This window comes from Punica granatum, chromosome 2, assembly GCF_007655135.1.
Source record: "Punica granatum isolate Tunisia-2019 chromosome 2, ASM765513v2, whole genome shotgun sequence".
NCBI lineage: Eukaryota > Viridiplantae > Streptophyta > Magnoliopsida > Myrtales > Lythraceae > Punica > Punica granatum.
The window spans coordinates 13,808,709-13,828,601 of NC_045128.1; the positions used below are offsets into that span (position 1 = coordinate 13,808,709).

Consider the following 19,893-nt stretch of genomic DNA (forward strand, 5'->3'; position numbering starts at 1 on the left):
ATGTGAAATGTTCAGGCAAGTTCTGCAATTATTCTTCGAGATGATGACAACACTCAAGAAACAAGTGTCCGCAGCATCAATGCCTTATACTACTCTGCCAGAACTGAGCCAGTAGATGATTACGTTCCCGAGTTCACATGGGGCGGACACTCGCAGAGGTTTCACAGACTGTCTCTACAATGTCCTCATAGGTGCAGTCCACATCGTCTGGGATGACAAGTTGCTCCGAGAAGAGGTCGGTTATGAGCTTCTGGAAGGGATCGGGCAGTATGAGACTTGGAGAACATTCAGTGGTTAGATTAAACATTTAGTGACTTCTTTACGATCATGAAGGACAGGGATCTTTGCTTCTGGTTGCATAAAAACGAGTGCGATCCTTCGCAAAGAATTGGTAGAAGAATGTCAAAAAGTTCAACAGCCATATGATAGTTGATATTTGTACCCTGTGTCGGCGGGAATGGCAAATCAACATGTTTGATCTGAACCTTTCGGAGCTAGTTTGACTTTCGCATAACTTTTGGCCTCCGGCTGAATGTTTTTTCTTCTTTTAAATTCGATCAATTTGCCAATTCCGAGGATTTCTCAATGACCGTATGAAAACTCAAGAACTAACTTAGTTATTCTGTTGACTGAGGGGTCCCCTGAAATCCTCGGATAACTCAGCTAGAGCATACTCTTAAATTGTGAGTATCCGATCCCCTGAAGCTCAGGAATACTTCGTAGTCCTATCCCGGTTGAGCTCCAGCCATGGATGCAGATAAGTGTCCGCTTACGGAATTAGAGTTCCCGAGGGGCAGCATCATTTGAACTAATTAGCTGCAGATTCTGCACTCCTTTCCCTGTTCTTGACAACAAGGAGGGAGAGAAAGAATAGCCATAACTATCACCATCAATACCGATTGCTACTGAAAACTGAAAGAGATTCAATCAGCTTCACATGGAGACTCGACTTTCTCTTTCTCTCTCTGTCAAACCAAACATCTTTCACAATTAAACGGTCAGTCTTCTCTACTTAAGTCAGGCTTATGAGAAATGGGAAACACCATTGTAGACGACAATATCAACTGTGAAGAGACATACTGATGGCAATCCTTACAGTGCACGGTAAGGATATGGAAACCAGAAACCGAAATATTAAAAGGCCAGATCAACGCAGTGAATTGGTAGTTGATATTCTTTGTATTCACAAGCCACCTTCGACTAAATCGTGCCACAGAAGTGCACATATAATAGTTTTTGCTTGATGTATGTAACATGCCCTTCGGGAACAAATTAATGGTTCAATGATCGGATAACATCGGTGGACAGTTTAGAAATTGAGAGTTTGAAGAATTTTATTCCTCAACAGGAAAACCTATATCATGTACTCAAAATTGCCGGCACGATCCATTCTATCCAGATACTTAGAAGTTGGGGAAGAGTGGATCAGCTTTGAAAGTTTTGGGAGTGATCTCAGTCCAAAAAGAAAGATAGGGGGATAAATGAAACTACGTAAAAATGTTTGGGCGCATTGAAACTTCCCCGAGAATGTGAATATGACTGAAAATTCAACTATGCATGTGTAGTGGTGTATTTACGTTAAAAAAAAAGAAAAAGAAAAATCCTATGATTTTACTTATATTCCGAGTAAATTACTCGATATCAAGTAATTTACTTGAAAAAACAAGTGACTTATTCATATTTACACACATATAATTTTAACCATATGTATCATAGACCAACCCGAATACGATAGATCTTCTTATTTCTGGTGATTAGTAGAGTCCAAGAAAATTGAAGGTCTGGTGATGAAGACCCAGTAATTGAACAAAGACTTCAGAGTGACTCTGTTACTTCTGAATATAATATTTGTCTCACAGTCACTATATAACACCATGAACTTATCTCCAATCAATGCTAGCTGGAGGTACTTTCAAATTCATTACAAGTACCCTGAAGTATATTCTCTTTGCACAACCGATGTGGGAATCATGCAACTGATTTTGGTTCAAAGGAAACATTCTTTAATGGTTCGAATTTCAGGTATAGATTCTGGGTTATAACACCTGAGGGATTGCTGGCTCCCTTGCACTGATTGTCTTGCCTCAACTCGTTGACCGAGCTTATGTTCAAAAGAACTCTCTTTCGAGAACTCGTAGGAAATTAACTCTGCATTTGTTCCTCTCTTCAAATACCTAAGGATTGTGTTTTAAGTCCCTTGTTAAGGTTCATAGGCCAAGGATTTTTCAGCTGGATTCGTGCGGATTAATTGTTCGATAATAATCTTTGGGAGGGTGGGCGTATAGTTCAAATCCTATCCCATCCCCCATTATTATCCTATGCTATAGATTCGACTGTTTTGACAACCCTTTGCTTCGGTTGTTTCAAGGAAGACCGCTAATGGGATGCATTCCTTCATTTCTTTTCCTTCGAGGGAAGCCAAATAACAGACCTTAGAGGAAGTTGAATGTAGATATATGCTTCCAAAAGACAAGTTCAATTAGCAAACATTAATCCAATTTATTGAGTTTCTCCCCAAATTCTTCCGACATGTGAATATTTGCCAAGAATAATATGAAAATATCGTGTCACGCTCATGACTGCAGCAGCTGTTGCCGTGTGGGTCATCCTCCCTTGCCAGGAAAATATCAGTTGATCAAAGAAAGTTCGCAGCAATAATTGACATTGGTAGTCGGACTAAATTCATAATTTGGTCCCTAAAAGATATACTTTGCTACAAATTGGTCCCTGAACGATTTTTTGTACACTAATTGGTTTCAAAAACGTTGGCACAATTTGGTTCTTTTGTCAATATTTTATCTACTCCCTAATGGAAAAAGCTTACATGGCCCGTTATATGTTGACTTAACCTGTCTAGAGCCACTCTGGCTATAAGACACGACGTCACGTCATTTTCAACCCTTACAACGCGTTTGGTTTGACAGTAGCATTTTAAAATGAGATTTTGATTTTGAAAATGACAAAATGGAGTGATGGTGTTGTGAATTTATTATAATGGAGTTGTATTATAATGAAGTGGTATAAATGTTTATGTATGGGGTCCACTTGTTTGACTTTTAATGAGTTATTTTGTTTGGTTGTTGGTAAAATTAAGTTAAGTTATGATTTTAAAATTACACTTACAAACCAAACGAGCCATAAATTAGTGACTTTTATTTTCTATTTTTATTTTTAGAATTGGGGCTCGATCTTAGAAGGGATGAGGGGCAGATCGGCAATGGAGTGTCCCCACAGATTCTCCTCTGTCTCCTTTCCCTCTTTGCCTTCCACTCCCGTCCCTTCCCCTTAACAAAAGCTTTCGGCTCACGGACGCCTCGAATACCGAACCATTCCCCAAGTTTGAACTTCAACCTCCTCATGGCCCGGAGAGCTCAGAGCTACAACACCACCACCTCCTCCTATTTTTATTCTTCTTCTTCATCTTCGATTACGAGGGCCAGGTAGCTCTTGGTCTCAGCCGAGGGAGCAAGAAGATGGCGGGGTGACCGGACCTAGTGAAGGCCGGCAACCCGGTTTTGCACGAGCCTGCCCAAGAAGTTTACCCGTCGGAAATTGGGTCGGAGAGATTCAGAAGATCATTGACGATATGGTAGCTGTCATGCGTAGAGCTCCTGGAGTTGGCCTCGTCGCTCCTCAGAGGGGGGGGGGGCATTGCCAATCTGAACCCCCGTAAAAGAAAATGAAAAACCAATAGAGAGAGATAGAGATATGAGGTATCGACCTTCCTTAACCCTTCCTCCTTAACTCTGCCTACCGCAGCCAATTGTGAGCCCAGCTCTATGATCTCTGCCGCCCTCTAGCCTTTAGAAGCTCGAGCTTCACCGAGACGACTCCATGGAGCCTTGCCCCTTCTCTGGATTCTAACTAGAACAGAGAGAGAAAGAAATGGGGGCAGTTCGGCCCCCCTTCCTGTCACGAGCTCCCTTGAGGGTGAGAGTGGGTGCAGGGGTCTAGCGTGATCTGCCCCTTCAAAATTTTTTTTTTATTCGAAAAGTAATTTTTTTTATTTCAAAAGAAATTAATAAATTACCTAAAATGACGTTGGGATTTATTACTGACGTGGCTTTTAATGGGATAGGTCAGCATATAACAGGCCGAATCAACAATTTTGGTTGGGGACTAGATGAAAACTTGGACGGAAGGACCAAATTATTCTGATGTTTCCAACAGCGGGACCAATTATAATCTTTTAGGGACCAATTTGCAGCGAGATGTATCTTTCAGGGACCAAATTATGAATTTAGTCTCGGTAGTTGAACTTATCATAGCATGAGCTTCATGGAAAGACCCCATCAGGATGAATGTTTGTTTAAAAAATGAAGACTCATTGTTGGGTCATTGGGACACATAAAGACAGCTGGAGTTGTCGTTTTTGGATTGGAATAAAAAAAAAAGTAAATTATACTGGTGGTTCAAAAAATTTTATAAATGTTTCAATATGGTACAAAATATTTTTTTGCTACTTGATGGTACAAAATGTTTCAAATTTGTTTCAGTATAGTACAAACCGTCATCTCACCATTAACGTCGTCAAGTCGTCATTTACAAGACTGTAAATTTTGCACCATCATGTAACTTACGTAAAATATTTTGTACTATTAAGTTATAACTTCAAAACATTTTGCACCATCATGTAACATCCCACAAAAATCGATTTTGCACAATCAGCGTCGACTTGACGGCGTCAATGACGAGATGACGGTTTGTACTATATTGAAACAACTTTGAAACATTTTGTACCATCAAGTAGCAAAAAAAACTTTTTGTACCATATTAAAATATTTGTAAAACTTTTTGAACCCACAAATGCAATTTACTCTAAAGGAAAAGAAAAAGTTGTGATTGACTGATTTCATGCTAAAAAGAGTTTATCGGCTGAGGGGGAGAAGAGAGCTCAATCAAAGTTCTCCCATCAAACTACTGCGATTGCAAAAACTCTCGACAGTTCTCTGATTCGATCTTTGATCAGAAGTACGCGGAAATGGTTACTGATGGTAGTCCTTGGTTATCTTGGTGGGCATGCCTATGCGTTGCCTTTCTCTCGTCGTTCGCTTCGATCCTTGTCACTGTTTTTGTTATGAAGAAAAGAAGTAGAAGTACGGCAGAACCTGCAGCTACTACTTCTAATGATGCGTTCTCCCGTGGCACTGGTGGTGGCTGCAGAGTGACGCCTCATGCTCGTCCTCAGTTAGTGGCCAGCCGGGATATGAGTATGACGTCTTCCTGAGCTTCAGGGGAGAAGATACTCGCAAGGGATTCACTGATGGCCTCTACACTGCCCTTGAAGGTGCTGGGATCCGTGTCTTCAGGGACAATGAGAGGCTCGGCATCGGCAAGGAAATTGGTCCTGAACTTCTGCAGGGAATCAAGCGGTCTAGCATCTCCATACCCATCTTCTCTGAAAACTATGCATCCAGTAAGTGGTGCCTCAAGGAGTTTGCCTTCATGATGGAGTGCAGGGAAGCAAGGGAGCAGATCGTGCTTCCCATCTTCTACGATGTCACGCTGAACGTAGTCCAACACCAGACCGGGAGTTACGCCAGAGCCTTTCGACAGCACGCCAAAAAGCAAGACCCTGAGACTATTCAAAGGTGGAGGAGAGCTCTTACAGGGGTTGGATCTTTGAAGGGTTGGGAATTAAAGAACGAGGCCAATGGGTAATTAAACCATTCCATGTTGCGTAGTTATCTGTCTGGTGCTATAGATTTATTTATTTATTTATTTATTTTTTTTGCAGTTGTAGTGGCGTCTCACTTAACTTTTCGGTATAATGTGTAAATCATATTTATCATCGACTTACCATACATTAGATTAGAATAATTACGTGTTTTTCGGAAAATGAAATTATAGACTGTACAATTTAACCAATCTAAAAATTTTCTCACAACTAGTACAGGTTGGAAAAGCTCATGGGAATTGTAAGATCAGTGGGAATGACAGTATGATTTGCCGTTCGGTGTCTTATGACAAATTTTGTATATCCTATAGAAATTGACAATACTGCACTATTTTCACTCGCAATCTGTGAAACATTGTCGGCAAATAGTGTGCTATTATGGATAATATTACACATTTCTTCAACACATTTTACTTGTACGTGCAACATAAAGCTTCATACTGTAGTAGAAGTCCTTTTTCTAGCATTACTGCGTATGAATTTTTTTTTTTTAAATTCTGCTTCCATTATAAGTCAATGTTTTATTTCTTTGAACTATCAACTATTTTACCTTACCCTCATGACATTAATCTTATGCCCCAGACATCAAGGAAAATTGATTAAGATGATAGTCACAAAGGTTTTTAGGGAGTTGAAGAAGGCTCATCTTTGTGTCAACAACAACTTGGTAGGGATCGACAATCACATGAAAGCAGTCATCAGAATGTTGAGTGTCGATGCGCCAGATGTGAGGTTTATTGGTATTTGGGGCATGGGGGGCATTGGAAAGACGACACTTGCTAAGGTCGTCTATCACCAGATATTGGATGATTTTGACAGTTGCAGCTTCCTACAAGATGTACGAGAAACATCAGGGCGCAGTCACAACGGTCTTCGGCAATTGCAAAGTCAACTTGTTGCTGACCTCTTGAAGTGTGACCGCCTGGAGTTTGCTTCCATTGATGAAGGAATAAGTGTACTCAAGCGTAGGTTTCGTGAGATGAAGGTCCTCATTCTTCTCGATGATGTTGATAGTGTTGATCAACTCAAAGCACTGGCTGCAGAACTTGACTGGTTCGGCCAAGGGAGTAGAATCATCATCACCACTAGAAACAAGGGCGCTTTAGAAGTCCCTCAAGAGCATCGGGTCTATGAAGTAAAGGAAATGGAAAAAGAGCAGGCCCTCCAACTATTTTGCAAGCATGCCCTAAGAACAGATGCTCCCACGGTTAGATTGAGATCTCTATCAGAAGAAATTGTCAAAAGAACCGGAGGTCTTCCTCTAGCTCTTGAAGTTATTGGCTCTTTTCTGCATGGGAAAAGTGAGGATACGTGGAAGGCAACATATCAGAAGTTGAAGATAGTGCCGAATAAGGAAGTCGAACACAAGTTGAGGATTAGCTATGACGCATTAGAGCACGAACAACAACAAATGTTTTTAGATATTGCATGCCTTTTCATCTGGGAAGATAAAAAGACAGTAGCTCTCATGTGGGAAGATCAGTATAAATTTTCTCTGGAAGCTGATATTGAAGTACTCCAACTATTGTCTCTTATTAAGATTGGAGGGGACAATACGCTATGGATGCATGATCAACTTCGAGATCTTGGCAGGGGAATTGTTCGGCAAGAAAACCCTAAAGAACCAGGGAAGCGGAATAGGTTGTGGGGCGATGAAGCAGTTGATGTGCTGCTGAACAATCGGGTAAAACATATTTTCTTCTTTTTTCATCTTTGGTTGTACACAAGGATATTGTGTTGTTAGACGGATAAAAGAAATGGAATTCTATATGCAAATTTTATTTTCTTCTATCTTTTTGGAGCAGGGGTCAAAAAATATAGAAGCCATCCGACTGGAATATCAGATTGGGTTGCAGTGCTGCTGTTTTATGCCTAGCCAGTTTAGGAAGCTATCAAAGTTGAGATTTCTCCAACTAGACTGTGCTAATCTTGCTGGCGATTTTGAGAATCTTCTACCAACCCTGAGATGGCTTCGGTGGAAAATACCTTCACTCAACTGCACAACAACAAATTTGAATGTGAAGGACCAACTCATCCTTGATTTGTCAAATAGCAAGGTCACAAATAATTGGAATGCTTGGAACTCAATTCAGGTCTCTGCTAATACATTGAACTCTCCAATTGATAATGTTGTCTATGGCAAGTTCAGCAATACTTACCAATTGTTTTGCAGATGATGACGACGAAGCTGAAAGTTCTTGACCTCAGCAACTGTGAAGAACTTACTCAAACTCCTGATTTGTCTCCATTTTGCAACCTAGAGAGGTTAAATCTAAGGAATTGCAAAAGACTGCAAGTGATTGACCCTTCCATAGGTAAGCTTAAGCATCTTGCTTCCCTCAATATGACAGATTGTCATTTCGTTAAGGAGCTTCCAGAGCAATTGGACTGCAAGGAAACATTGCTTGAACTTTTCATTGATAGAACTGGCATAAAAGAGTTGCCTACCCTGGACGGTATGATGAAGCTCGAAACCCTGAGTGCCGAAAACTGTGCGTGTCTGACTAGGATTCCAAGTTCTATTGGCCATTTAACATCTCTTGTAGATCTCAGACTTGATCAATCAAAAATCACTGAGCTTCCAGAGTCGGTTGGATCGTTAGTGACACTGCAGCAACTGACATTAGCAAACACTCCTCTGAGAGAGCTTCCAAAGTCTATTGGGGGTTTGAATTCATTGGTCAAGTTGGTTTTATCCAAGACAAGGGTGGCGATATTGCCAGATTCCATTGAAAATTTGATTAATCTGGAAGTGCTTATGATTAATCATAGTTTAGTCCAATCTATACCCGCTGCTCTTGGATAGTTAGAGAAACTTGAATACATAGACGCTTCAGGGTGTCGATTACTTGAACGAATTCCAATTGGGCTTGGGAGGCTATCCCTTTTAGAGGTTCTGCTATTGTGTCATACAAATATTAGCAGCATTCCAGTGACAATTGGGGGCCTTCCTTGTCTTGAGACTCTTGATTTAGCATGGTGCACACAACTTAGAACTCTCCCTGAGCTTCCCAGCAGCTTAAGTAGTTTGTCACTGACCTGTGAGTCATCGATGCCTATACCGAATCTCCCTGATTTGATTAACCTAAAGAAGATAGAATTTGTCCGGTCAGTGGTTCCCAAGGAGATTTTGGAGTTGCCGAAGTTGAAAATGCTTCATATATCTCGGTCAAATGTTAGCATCTTACTGGACGGAATTGGCGTGCTGGCTATGCTTAAGGAGCTTTCTATTGGTAATGTCAATCTCCAATCCCTTCCCGAACTTCCATTGGGTCTGCATAAGCTATGGATATCACGTTGTCATTCCCTTGCAAGATTGACAGTGCTTTCAAATTTGCAAAACTTATCTGAATTGAGGCTATACAGCTGCCCTGAGCTTGAGGAAATTGAAGGCCTCGGCGATCTAGCGTCATTGAGAACTTTGTCAATTTCTTTCTGCCGAAGGATAGATAAACTTGATGGCCTTGATAAGTTGGAATCTTTGATGGATCTGGCTGTTTCTGCCTGTGAAAATCTAGACGGGCTGCCAGATCTATCAAAGCTGAGTGTGTTGTCCAAGTTATACATAAGTGGTTGTGAAAAGCTAGTTGAAATTCGGGGAATGGGCAGTTTACATGCCTTAACAGATTTGAGGATCAATGACGCATCCGTTGAAACACTGAATTTGTCAAACTTAAAGGCGTTGGAATTCTTGAATGTTTGTGACTGCATTGAGCTAAAAGGACTTGCTGGACTTGATGAATTGGAAAATTTATGTTTGCTAAACATTTCGGGATGTAATGCAATTGAAAGGTTGCCTAACCTTTCAAACTTGAAATCATTGAGAACCTTGCTAACTTGTGGCTGCGAGAAGTTACAAGGACTCGATGGGCTTGACAAATTGACGGCCTTGAAGGAGCTATATATTGGGGAATGTAAATCAATTGAAAAGTTGCCCAGTTTATCGAACTTGAAGTTCTTGCATGCGTTATTGGCTGATGGTTGTGAGAAGTTACAAGGACTTGATGGGCTCGACAAATTGACGGCACCCTTGTCGTATTTATATATTACGGGGTGTAAATCAATTGAAAAGTTGCCCAGTTTTTCGAAATTGAGGTTCTTGAGGGGGTTATGGGCCGATGGCTGTGAGAAGTTACGAGGACTTGAAGGCCTTGATAGCTTGGGTACACTGATAGAGTTGAATATTAGCGGATGCAAGTCAATTGAGAAGTTGCCCAATCTATCAAACCTAAGATTGCTGGAATATTTTGGGGCAGATGGTTGTGAGAAGTTGCAAGAAGTTGAGGGGCTGAACCAGAAAGGATTGAAAAAGTTACCATATCAGTGGAAATCGGAACTGGTCCGATGCCTATCCGCTAATGGCATTGAGAAGTTACAAGAACTTGATGGGCTCGACGAATTGAGATCATTCGTGGTACCACACAAGTCATTCGAGAAGTTACTTAACGAATCAAACTTTGGAGTATTGAGACAATGGTACGCTGATGGCTGCGAGAAGGTACCAGAACTTGAGGGGCTTGAGAACTTGGAAAAATTTCACTTACAAGTCATTCCAAATCGACAGATACTGAGATTTGATAGAATTGGTAGGTTTGATTAGATGACGGAGGCCATTCCTAATACGGGATGACGGATCAGACGGCGTCAATGGTTTTTTTTGGTGGGGGAAAGATATAACCTGTACGATACTTGGGTATGAGTTACATAATAAGGGATGGGGCAGACAAGGACGGCTCTCCTTCTGGAAAATTCTACCGTCCATGCATGGACGGTTTCATGAGGGATCCAAGGGCCATGAAGGCCTAATAGACTGTCATCTTGGGCAAGTGCTATTGAAAGAGGTGGCAATCACGATTGGATGCAGGGGAAAGTTCCATGACCAGCAAGTATGGCTAAGAAATGGAATGGAGTAAAGAGCTGCAGAATGGAGAGAACACGGTGAGAAGTTCCCTGAATCACTAAATACAAATCTTTTATGCAGATCTGGTCATTCCCTTTCCGTCCAAAAATCTTTCTAATAACCTCATCTCGTCTGTATTCTAAAACCCACCATTGCATTTGCACCCAAGGAAATGAATATCGCCTACGAGCTCCAATTAATCAGATTATTATTTCTTTGCAAACTCTCTTTCTATGATTTCTTTGCAGTTCCGTTAGTTTTTTTTGCGAGAATCCAACCAAAAAAAAAGAGTTAATGAATGAATGTTTTTGTATAATTATTTTTGAGATTTAAGTCATTGATTAATTAGTATTTAAGTTTAACTATTTGAGTCCTATCAAATTATAGGATCTCCCTCCCACATTCAATAGACCGAACGACAGAGGCTTTTAGAGAGAGAACAGAGACAGGGAGAAAGAAAGCGGGAGAGAGACTTTGGAGAGCAAGGACTCGGAGGACACCAAAAGGTCGAGGTTCCCATGTCCGGCGAGACCTTCACCCCGATTTCCATCCTCCAGCTGAGCCGCAACTTCTCTGGTCTCTTCAGCTATACCGTCTAAGCTACCTTCGACCCCAACAAACGAGCAACAGAGATGAGAAACGGTACGAGCTCGGTGATTTGAACTGACCCAAACTGCCGTTTTTTGATCTTGTTTCTGATCAGCTATGAAAGTTCTTATCTTTTCCCTGTTTATTAAAAAAATAATTGAGTTTTGTTAACGGAAAGCCCAATTGAATATTGAAACGCAGGAGGAAGAGTTGAGTACAAATCAAACTAGATGGTAGCGTTGCGCGGGCGCTCCAGGTAATTAAATATCATCAAGATTAAATATATTATTTTAAAATATTCTTTCCATGAATATCGAATTAATTATGTTGTAATACGCGATCAAAATTTTTTTTGGTTGCTATATAAATAATAAAACGTAATTCTACATTTGGATCTCTAATGTGCCTTAAGCTTATATTTGGTAAATATTTTTTCAAGGAAATTACTATAGTAATTATTCTGAACATTCTAAAATGCCTACTTATTTTATTTAAATTTAAATGTTAGAATAAATATTTTTTTTATTTTTCAAATATTATATAATTAAAAGGAAATAAGAATGACTATCCAAGAAAGAAAAGTGCAGTATTATTACTCATATCGATTGGACAGAGCTGTTCCACTACCATATGGCTCTTTAAATCAACATTTAATATTGGGCGGTGCTTGAATCTATAGTTATTGACTGTGTAAAATCCTATGATTGGAATAAATGGATATGAGACTTTCTTACGCTTGCATGTATTAATGAACCCTAATTTCATTACAAGTAATAATTTAGTAAATAATCAATTTTGTATTAAAAGAAAATATGTTTAATATGTTCAAGACAACTATAAAGTCAAGATAACTACATAAAAAGATAACTACAACTGAGTATGAATTTAGTCTTTTCTAGGCACACACTATATCGGATTTAATGGGAAGGGGAGGTCATAGTTATGTTGCTCACGTTGTGCACTGTCAGCGTACTATGTTTGATTTCTTTTTCTTCTCGGGATATATATATATATATATATATATATATATATATCTCTGATACCATTTCTACCCAAGATCTCGACTAAGGGATAACGTAGAGTACTGAAAGAATAAGGATCTGATATAAAGGAATATCAACATAAATAGATGATCAACATGGAAGATTTATTCAGATGTTTAGCCCATGGTGGGCAAGAAGGAGTACATGCGGATGATTAAAACAAAAGAAAACATAAAAAGAAAAAGGGAAGAGATGCAAAGATCTCAGCCCATGCTTACACTGGGAACTTACACATAGAAAGGAAGGATGGGGATCCGGGTTTACATGCCGGATACTTACATATGAGAAGAATGAAAGTAGAAAGAAGAAGAGAGAATGGGACTAAGTCCGCTGGTGAAGCCCCCCTTAATGGAGAAGGAAGAGCCCTTTTATGGACGCAGGAACGCGCTTTCTCACTGTGCAGCATTAAATTGTACACTCACATGCGGGGTACTATTTGCTCAGTGGAAGAACCGTAACTATAGTGCCTTTTTTGTCGCAAAGTGGGTCAGCATGCTGCTTTATATTGACCACGCGAATCGAAAGGTTTTTTGTTCGTTTTTGCACCACTGAAGAGTGGTTGGACGCCTTCGGGATTACCGCTGAGTGGGGCCACGCGAACCGAAAGGGTTTTTGTCCGGTAATGATCCACATGACAAAGCAGTGGTCGGACTCCCTCGGATTTACCGCGGTATGAGACATGGCTACCGAGATTATCGGTCACGCGAACTGAAAGGGGCTTTTGTCCATTTTTTACCACTGAATGGGGATAGTGGTTGGACGCCCTCGGATTTATCACGGAGTGGGGCCAGCACTCTGTTAATTTGATAACATTTCACTGCCTTCGTCGTCCCTAAGAGAACTCGATGGGGATGATGCAGCAGTGTTCAGATCTTTGAGTTCCAGGAGCACTTGGCTTAGGCGTCCTATGAAATCCTCGTCATTTTTTGCTGTTGAGAGGAAGGATGAAGCCTTGGCTTTGACCTGGAGAAAACTTTGATGGTCCACTTGTGCCCTGTCAGAGACTAAAGCATTTTTTCGGAACCATTCAATAACAAACTGATGGTCAAGATGATTTACTTTCAACTTAATCCACCATTTACATTTGAAGTTTCTGGTCAGTATCTGCAGGCCCGTCTGTTGATTAGGCTTGTATCCGAAAGTCCAGTTATGGACCCATGATAATCCAAAAATTTGGAAAAATTGGAGAAGCATGGGAAATATGGTTTGGTTTCCCTGTGGTTTGTATTGAGAGGCAAATGTGGAATATGCTTCATAAATTATGGGAGGTAGTATGTCTGAAATTGGACCCCAGAGCGACCACCAATGGGCAAACCAGTAAGGGAATTTAGTTGGTGATTTGAAATTGAAAAAGATAAGCCAGGTGTGTATGAACTCGTGGTTTTGGTACAAAAATGCATTGTACCAGGCTTGTTGGTAATCCCAGTAAGAATACATTGGATTATATGGTAAGTTAGACGAAAATCTGGCTTGAAATTTTCGGATTTGAAATGGATTTCCCTCGTTCCATTCCTTTGGGTGAATAACCCTTAGGATTTTGGCAGTGGAATGGGATATGGTGTTTGGTGAACCAGGAACGAGGTGATGCTTGAACTCAACTGAACCTATTTCACTCAAAATTTTCTCATAGTATTCCCGGGTTTTTGAAATGTCCATTGGCCGGAAACACCAATTTTCTGGAAACAATTTTGAAGCAACGAAGAATGGGTTTTTATGGTAAAATCCTTCTTTCATTATCAAAACAGTTTGAAATATGGTTTTTGGAAACCATGGTGCTGTTTTTGAAGAGCTGGTTTCCTTTTTTGAAATTTCTTTGAGATCGTTTTTTGATCTCTGAACAATTTGCTCAGAGCTCTCTCCTTTGCTAACCTCAAGCTTAGGAGGAGATATTCCAGATAATACTTGTGCTAATTCTGGTTTATCTTTTAATGCAGTAATCCATTGCTGAACTAAGGCATCATTATTTTTATGAGTGGATTGGCTCTGTATTGCAAGAGCCTTATCCTTCCCTTTAGGTTTAGGGATTTTACCTGGCAGGGTCTACATGTTTCCCTGCTTATCGATCTCCTGTTGTAGGGTCTGTTGATAGGTTTTGATCTGGCTATCAACAGTAATTTGCCCAAAGGAGGGTTGGCTAGTAGCCACCTGTTTTGAGGAGTTACCCTCTTTTTTGATTGACTGGCTGGGAGCCGATTGCTTTGAGGCAGAAGCCTCTTTTTTAGAGGAGGGAGTCCTCATACTTATGATGGTACATGCAGAAATTCTCTTGTCAGGAAGTCAGGGAGACTATTAGCCTCACCTTTTATGAATTCGATATCAAAATCAAAGATACTCAAGATTGCTTGCCATCTGGCAAAAATCTGTTTTGATGCAATGTTTTGAACATCCTTTTGTAGAACTTCTTTAGCAGATTTGCAATCAATCCGAAGTAAAAATCGTTGGTTTAATAAATCAGATTGAAATTTTGATATACACAAAACCACAAAAAGAATTTCTTTTTTAATGGTGGAGTAATTCTTTTGGGTTTTGTTCCAATGTTTTGAGGTGTACTGGACAATTTGTTCCTTTCCATTTTTGGATTGTTTCAAGATTCCTCCGTATCCTTCTTCGGAGACGTCTGTTTCAACAATCTTGATTGCATTTGGGTTTGCCAAGTGTAAACAACGCAAAGATTTGATTTGAAGTTTGATTTTCCTCACTATTCTTGAGTGTTCCTCGGTCCAAGGAGGAGGAGAATTCTTCAATCTGTTATGGAGGGGTTTACAGAGTCTACTTAGGTCAGGGAAAAAGTCTACAACATAGTTTAAACTTCCTAAAAACCTTTGTAGCTGTTTTTTATCATGTATTTGGTCAGGGAATTTATCAGCAAACTGGATAGACCTGTTGATAGGGATTATGGTGCCCCTGCTAATGTGATGCCCTAAAAATCGAATTTTTGTTTGGAAAAGGCTTACCTTTGTCGAAGACACAGTTAGACCATTTTTTGCAATGATTCTCACAAAATGTTTCACATGTTTGAAATGAGAATCAACATTTTTTGAAAATATCAAGACATCATCGATGTATACTATTATGAAATCTGAGTATGCACTAAAGATGTCATTCATGATTTTTTGAAATTCTGATGGGGCGTTTTTGAGCCTAAAAGGCATTACATTCCATTCGAATTGACCAAACGGAACTGTAAATGCAGTTTTGTATCTGTCCTTTTCGGTGATTTGGATATGCCAAAATCCTGATTTCATGTCAAAATTTGAAAAGATATTTGAATCATGAAGTTTTTGCAGCAAATCTTTTTTATTAGGTATTGGGTACCTAATCCACCTTAAGGCTTGATTTAATGGTTTGTAATTGATTACTAACCTGGGGACTCCTCTTTCGAGTTCAGCGTTTTTGTTCTCATAGAAGGCTGAACAGCTCCAAGGAGACTTGCTAGGTCTAATCAATTTTTTGTCCAGGAGTTCCTATATTTCTTTTTTACAATGGTTTTCTAACTCCTGATTCATTTGAATGGGTCTGGCTTTTGTTGGGATATTTTTTTCATTGAAATCCTTTTCGTAAGGTAGATCAATTTCATGCTGCTTCCTATCCCAGAAAGCATTTGGTGTTTCTCCACAGACTGATTGCTATATCAGACTGTTGAGGTTTTGAATTTTTTGTTTCAAATATGGTTTTTGGAGAAGATTTTCACCCTTTTCAAAAGATATTTCATCTTTTACCCATTCAATTTGCCTTTCAACTGCTTGTATCATGTCTAGATTTCTGGTTACAGGTTTTGTGATGAAAGGGAATATTGTTTTGCTTCCTAAATACGCCGTTTTTATACCGGAGTTGGTGAAAAGGAAGGGTTTGATGAGTTGGATGACTGGTGTTCCTAGTATGACTTATGTTTTAAGTCTTTTATGACTAGGAATCCAGTTTTGTATGTTGAATCTTCATTTTTTACTTCGGCTTCTGCAATTTTGTATTTGATTTGCAGTTTATCATTACTTGCAGACCGTAATGATTCCTGGGTTTTTTGACAGTATCTTAAGGGTATCAATCCCCCCTCACACAATTTGCGTCTACACCTGTATCAAACAAGGCAGTTACTTCCATCTGGAAGTCGTGAACACTTATTGTGGGTTTTAAAAGGTATTTTTGAAATGTGAATTCCTGGATTTTACACTCAGGTTTGGGTTCGGTATCTTCCAAGGTCTGAACCATTTTTTCATCATTTTTTAGAGTCTTTACTTCTTTTTGTAACTCATGGAGTCTTTGACGAAGATCTGACTCAGTTTGCTTTCTTTCTTTTTCCCGTTTTTCTTGCTCTAAGGCTCGGGTGTTCTTAATCATCATGTTGAGCAGCCTAAGGTTTTTTGTTTGCTCAGGCTCGGTTGGCTCTACATGTTTTGGAGGTGGTTTTGAGGAAACTATGGTCTTGTTAAAGGGTAGTCTCCAGGTTATAGTTTTTTCAGTGAATTTTATGGCTTTTTCTTCCATGAAGAATTGGCCGAACCAATCCCAAAATAGAATGTTCATCCTATTTTCTTCCATAAATTTTATCCACTGATTTTGTATTTCTGTCTTAACATATTTTTCAGAAAAGACATCATTCAACCAATTCCTCCTGTTTTCATTTTCTTTGGAGCAGAAATCTTTCCTAAGGCTGACATATGCTAATGTGAAGGGTTTTTCTATCACATAGATCTCAGGGTTAGGATTGATCCTGGTGCTATCGGTTATGGATGAAAATGTTGGTGATGGTGGTGGGGACTCAGTTTCTTCTGTGTTTTGGACAGAGTATACTGGCCTAGGAATGTCAGCGACACTACTAATTCCCCTAAGGTTAGCCGACCTAAGAGGGGTTTCGTCTATTTATTCAGGTTTTTAGGAAGTCTAACCTAAGTAGACTCTGTAAACCCCTCCATAACAGATTGAAGAATTCTCCTCCTCCTTGGACCGAGGAACACTCAAGAATAGTGAGGAAGATCAAACTTCAAATCAAATCTTTGCCTTGTTTACACTTGGCAGACCCAAATGCAATCAAAATTGTTGAAACAGACGCCTCCGAAGAAGGATATGGAGGAATCTTGAAACAATCCAAAAATGGAAAGGAACAAATTGTTCAGTACACCTCAAAACACTGGAACCAAACCCAAAAGAATTACTCCACCATTAAAAAGGAAATTCTTTCTGTGGTTTTGTGTATATCAAAATTTCAATCTGATTTATTAAACCAATAGTTTTTACTTCGGATTGATTGCAAATTTGCTAAAGAAGTTCTACAAAAGGATGTTCAAAATATTGCATCAAAACAGATTTTTGCCAGATAGCAAGCAATCTTGAGTATCTTTGATTTTGACATTGAGCAATTGGCTCCTAGCCAGTCGATCAAAAAAGAGGGTAACTCCTCAAAACAGGTGGCTACTAGCCAACCCTCCTTTGGGCAAATTACTGTTGATAGCCAGATCAAAACCTATCGATAGACCCTACAACAGGAGATCGATAAGCTGGGAAACATGCAGACCCTGCCAGGTAAAATCCCTAAACCTAAAGGGAAGGATAAGGCTCTTGCAATACAGAGCCAATCCACTCATAAAAATAATGATGCCTTAGTTCAGCAATGGATTACTGCATTAAAAGATAAACCAGAATTAGCACAAGTGCTATCTGGAATATCTCCTCCTAAGCTTGAGGTCAGCAAAGGAGAGAGCTCTGACCAAATTTTTCAGAGATCAAAAAATGATCTCAAAGAAATTTCAAAAAAGGAAACTAGCTCTTCAAAAACAGCACCATGGTTTCCAAAAACCATATTTCAAACTGTTTTGATAATGGAAGAAGGATTTTACCATGAAAACCCCTTCTTCGCAGCTTCAAAATTGTTTCTAGAAAATTGGTGTTTCCGGCCAATGGACATTTCAAAAACCCGGGAATACTATGAGAAAATTTTGAGTGAAACAGGTTCAGTTGAGTTCAAGCATCACCTCGTTCCTGGTTTACCAAACACCATATTCCATTCCACTGCCAAAATCCTAAGGGTCATTCACCTAAAGGAATGGAACGAGGGAAATCCATTTCAAATCCGAAAATTTCAAGCTAGATTTTCGTCTAATTTACCATATAATCCAATGTATTCTTACTGAGATTACCAACAAGCCTGGTACAATGCATTTTTGTACCAAAACCACGAGTTCAGACACACCTGGCTTATCTTTTTCAATTTCAAATCACCAGCTAAATTCATTTACTAGTTTACTCATTGGTGGTTTCTCTAGGGTCCAATTCCAGACATACTACCTCCCATAATTTATGAAGCATATTCCACATTTGCCTCTCAATACAAACCACATAGAAACCAAACCATATTTCCCATGCTTCTCCAATTTTTCCAATTTTTTGGATTATCATGGGTCCATAACTGGACTTTCGGATACAAGCCTGATCAACAGACGGGCCTGCAGATACTGACCAGAAACTTCAAATGTAAATGGTGGATTAAGTTGAAAGTAAATCATCTTGACCATCAGTTTGTTATTGAATGGTTCCGAAAAAATGCTTTAGTCTCTGACAGGGCACAAGTGGACCATCAAAGTTTTCTCCAGGTCAATGCCAAGGCTTCATCCTTCCTCTCAGCAGCAAAAAATGACGAGGATTTCATAGGACGCCTAAGCCAAGTGTTCCTGGAACTCAAAGATCTGAACACCACTGCATCATCCTCATCGAGTTCTCTCAGGGACCACGAAGGCAGTGAAATGTTATCAGATTAACAGAGTGCTAGCCCCACTCCGCGATAAATCCGAGGGCGTCCAACCACTATCCCCATTCAGTGGTAAAAAATGGACAAAAACCCCTTTCGGTTCGCGTGACCGACAATCTCGGTAGCCTTGTCTCATACCGCGGTAAATCCGAGGGAGTTCGACCACTGCTTTGTCATGTGGATCATTACCGAACAAAAACCCTTTCGGTTCGCGTGGCCCCACTCAGCGGTAATCCCGAAGGCATCCAACCACTCTTCAGTGGTGCAAAAACGGACAAAAAACCTTTCGGTTCGCGTGGCCGATATAAAGCAGCATGCTTACTCACTTTGCGACAAAAAAGGCACTGTATTCCTTTATACCAGATCCTTGTTCTTTCAGTACTCTACGTTATCCCTTAGTTAAGATCTTGGGTAGAAATGGTATCATAGTTTAGCCCATGAAGGGCCAAGAGCAAACTGAGTACATGATTAAACTTAAAACAAAAGAAAACATTGAAAATAAAAGGGGAAGAGATGGGGTAATCTTAACCTATACTTACACTACTTACACACTTGAAGAAGGGTGGAAGGAAGAATTCGGGTTTTACATGCCGGATGATTACATTATGAGAAGAAAGGAGAAGAGAAGAGAGAAATATTTCTTGGTGTAAGACCCCCTTCAACTGGAGGAGGAGGAGCCCTTTTGTAGACGCTGGAAGGCGCCCTTTTACTATGCAGCTTTAAACTGTGCACTCACATGCGATGTACTGTGTTAGTACAGTGGAAGAACTGTAGCTACAGTGCCTTTTTGTCGCAAAAGTGGGGCAGCAGGCTGCTTTTGTCGGCCACACGAACCGAAAGGATTTTTTGTCCGTTTTGGGCCACTTAGAAAGTGGTTGGACTCCTTCAGAATTATCGCTAGGTGGGGCCTGGCTACCGATAATCTCAGCCACGCGAACCGAAAAGG

The 19,893-nt window shown here is 40.0% G+C and overlaps 1 protein-coding gene across 1 annotated transcript; it reads left to right on the top strand.

Moving 5' to 3' along the window:
- Nucleotides 1-4,981: 4,981 nt before the first annotated feature.
- LOC116193691 (TMV resistance protein N-like) lies at nucleotides 4,982-7,854 on the top strand. Its single transcript, XM_031522432.1, has 4 exons — nucleotides 4,982-5,068; nucleotides 5,164-5,657; nucleotides 6,260-7,361; nucleotides 7,483-7,854. The coding sequence occupies exons 1-4, from the start codon at nucleotides 4,982-4,984 to the stop codon at nucleotides 7,852-7,854; spliced, it is 2,055 nt and encodes a 684-aa protein (XP_031378292.1).
- The last annotated feature ends 12,039 nt before the right edge of the window (nucleotides 7,855-19,893 follow it).

What these genes read in the sequence shown, in the direction of transcription:
- LOC116193691 (XM_031522432.1), top strand. Translation starts at nt 4,982, where the DNA reads ATGGTTACTGATGGTAGTCCTTGGTTATCTTGGTGGGCATGCCTATGC. An exon ending in TTAAAGAACGAGGCCAATGG is followed by an intron (nt 5,658 to 6,259) that starts GTAATTAAACCA and finishes CTTATGCCCCAG; the next exon opens with ACATCAAGGAAAATTGATTA. An exon ending in ATGTGCTGCTGAACAATCGG is followed by an intron (nt 7,362 to 7,482) that starts GTAAAACATATT and finishes TTTTTGGAGCAG; the next exon opens with GGGTCAAAAAATATAGAAGC.